This window comes from Octopus sinensis, linkage group LG22 (genome assembly GCF_006345805.1).
Source record: "Octopus sinensis linkage group LG22, ASM634580v1, whole genome shotgun sequence".
In the NCBI taxonomy this organism is placed as follows: Eukaryota; Metazoa; Mollusca; class Cephalopoda; order Octopoda; family Octopodidae; genus Octopus; species Octopus sinensis.
Window position 1 is genome coordinate 16098556 of NC_043018.1, and position 1959 is coordinate 16100514.

The 1959-nt window shown below is 31.2% G+C and overlaps 1 protein-coding gene across 1 annotated transcript in view; it reads right to left on the bottom strand.

Moving 5' to 3' along the window:
* LOC115223261 (protein FAM166B-like) overlaps positions 1-1225 on the bottom strand; it is a 15199-nt gene extending 13974 nt beyond the window's left edge. The window contains exon 1 of the mRNA XM_029793763.2: positions 1084-1225. Coding sequence (XP_029649623.1) covers positions 1084-1169 — 86 coding nt within the window. The 5' untranslated portion in view covers positions 1170-1225. The remainder of the gene's footprint in view (positions 1-1083) is intronic.
* Positions 1226-1959: the final 734 nt, after the last annotated feature.

A 1959-nucleotide genomic window follows, 5' to 3' on the forward strand; every position in this document is an offset into this window, starting at 1 on the left:
TTTTACTAGTTTCAGTGATTTGACTGTGGCCATGCTGGAGCACCACCTTAAAGAGTTTTAGTCAAAGAAATCGACCCCAGGACATATTCTTTGCAAGCCTAGTACTTATCCTATCGGTCTGGACTGCTCCTGTCAAACCATCCAACTCATGCCAGCATGGAAAATGGAGGTTAAATGATAATGATGATGATGATGATATACATATGTATGTGTGTGTGTGTGGGTGTGTGTATGTATGTATGTATGTATGTATGTATGTATGTATGTATGTATGTAAGTATGCATATGACCTTGTGTGTACCGTTGGTGATTTTTTTTCCTCTGTCTTCCCTTCTCTGGATCTTTCCTTCTCCTATGTTTCCGACAAAGAGCTCCGCTCGAAACATTAAACCCTCCTTCTTTCCTTCTTTCCTGAGCATCCAATAATACTATATTTGTTCCACATCCTCGCGTTGTTGTGTTTTTTTGTGTTTTCTGGTTTGGACTAACTTATATATATATATATACTAGATATATATATATATATATATATTAATAATATAAATTAGAGACAAAACCACTATTATGCAAATCAAACAAAGAAAGACTTAATCCATATATAAATTAATTTATATTATTTAGTAATTTAACATATAATAAATGTACATATATATATAAATGTATATATACGTATATACATATATATACATATATATATATATATATTATATATATATAATATATATATATATATATTATATATTTAATATATATTATATATATATATATATTATATATATATATATCACATATGCATATATATATATGTACATATATATGTATATATATCTGGTGCAGCCTTCTGGCTTCCCAGACCCCAGTTGAACCGTCCAACCCATGCTAGCATGGAAAGCGGACGCTAATGATGATGATGATGATGATGATGATGATGATGATGATGATGATATAAATATATACATACACACTTGTGTTTTTTATATGTGTGTGTTTGTGTGCATGTGTGTGTGTGTGTGTGTGTGTGTATAGCATGAATAGCAAGACTATATACCATTTCTATGGGATATCAGCATAAATATAACTCACCCAGGTAATTGACTTCCTGCACGTAAAACGGGGACTGCCCCTTGGTGACGGGGCAGGGAAGACTGGACGCGGACAAAGTCTACCATGTCTGGCGCAAGAGTTTATCTCTGTTGACCCTCTATCGCTACGTGATCGCACTTCGAAACATAGGGCGAGGAAGGAGACTCCCAAGTGCTTGTGTGTGGGTGGGGGTGGGGTGGGGGCGTAGGCGCGGTGGGGGAGGCTGGTTGTGGTGGTGGTGGTGGTGGTGCTGTGTGTGTGTGTGCGTGTGTGTATGTGTTATCTCTGAGCGTGGGCATGGCTATATTTATGTATCTACATATGTGTGTGCATGTCTCTGTGTTTATATATGTATGTATATAAGTAAATAAATAAATACATATATATATGTGTGTGTGTGTGTGTATGTGTGTGTGCATATATATATATACATATATATATATACATATATATATATACATATATATATATACAGATATATATATATACATACATGTATATACATATATATATATATGTATATATATATATATATATATATATATATATACATACATATATATATATTATATATAATTATAAATATATACATATATATATATCTATATATATATATATATATATATATATATATATTATATATATATATATATATATATATATATATACATATATTATATATAATATATATATATTATATATATATATATATATATATATTATATATATATATATATATACATGTACATACATAGACATATATTATGTATGTCTACAGTTACGACATGACATGACGTTACCTAGGATTAGGCCACTTACACTGAAGACCTCCTGTGGTGCCAAATCTCTACTACCATTGCTACCCCCCACCTTCGT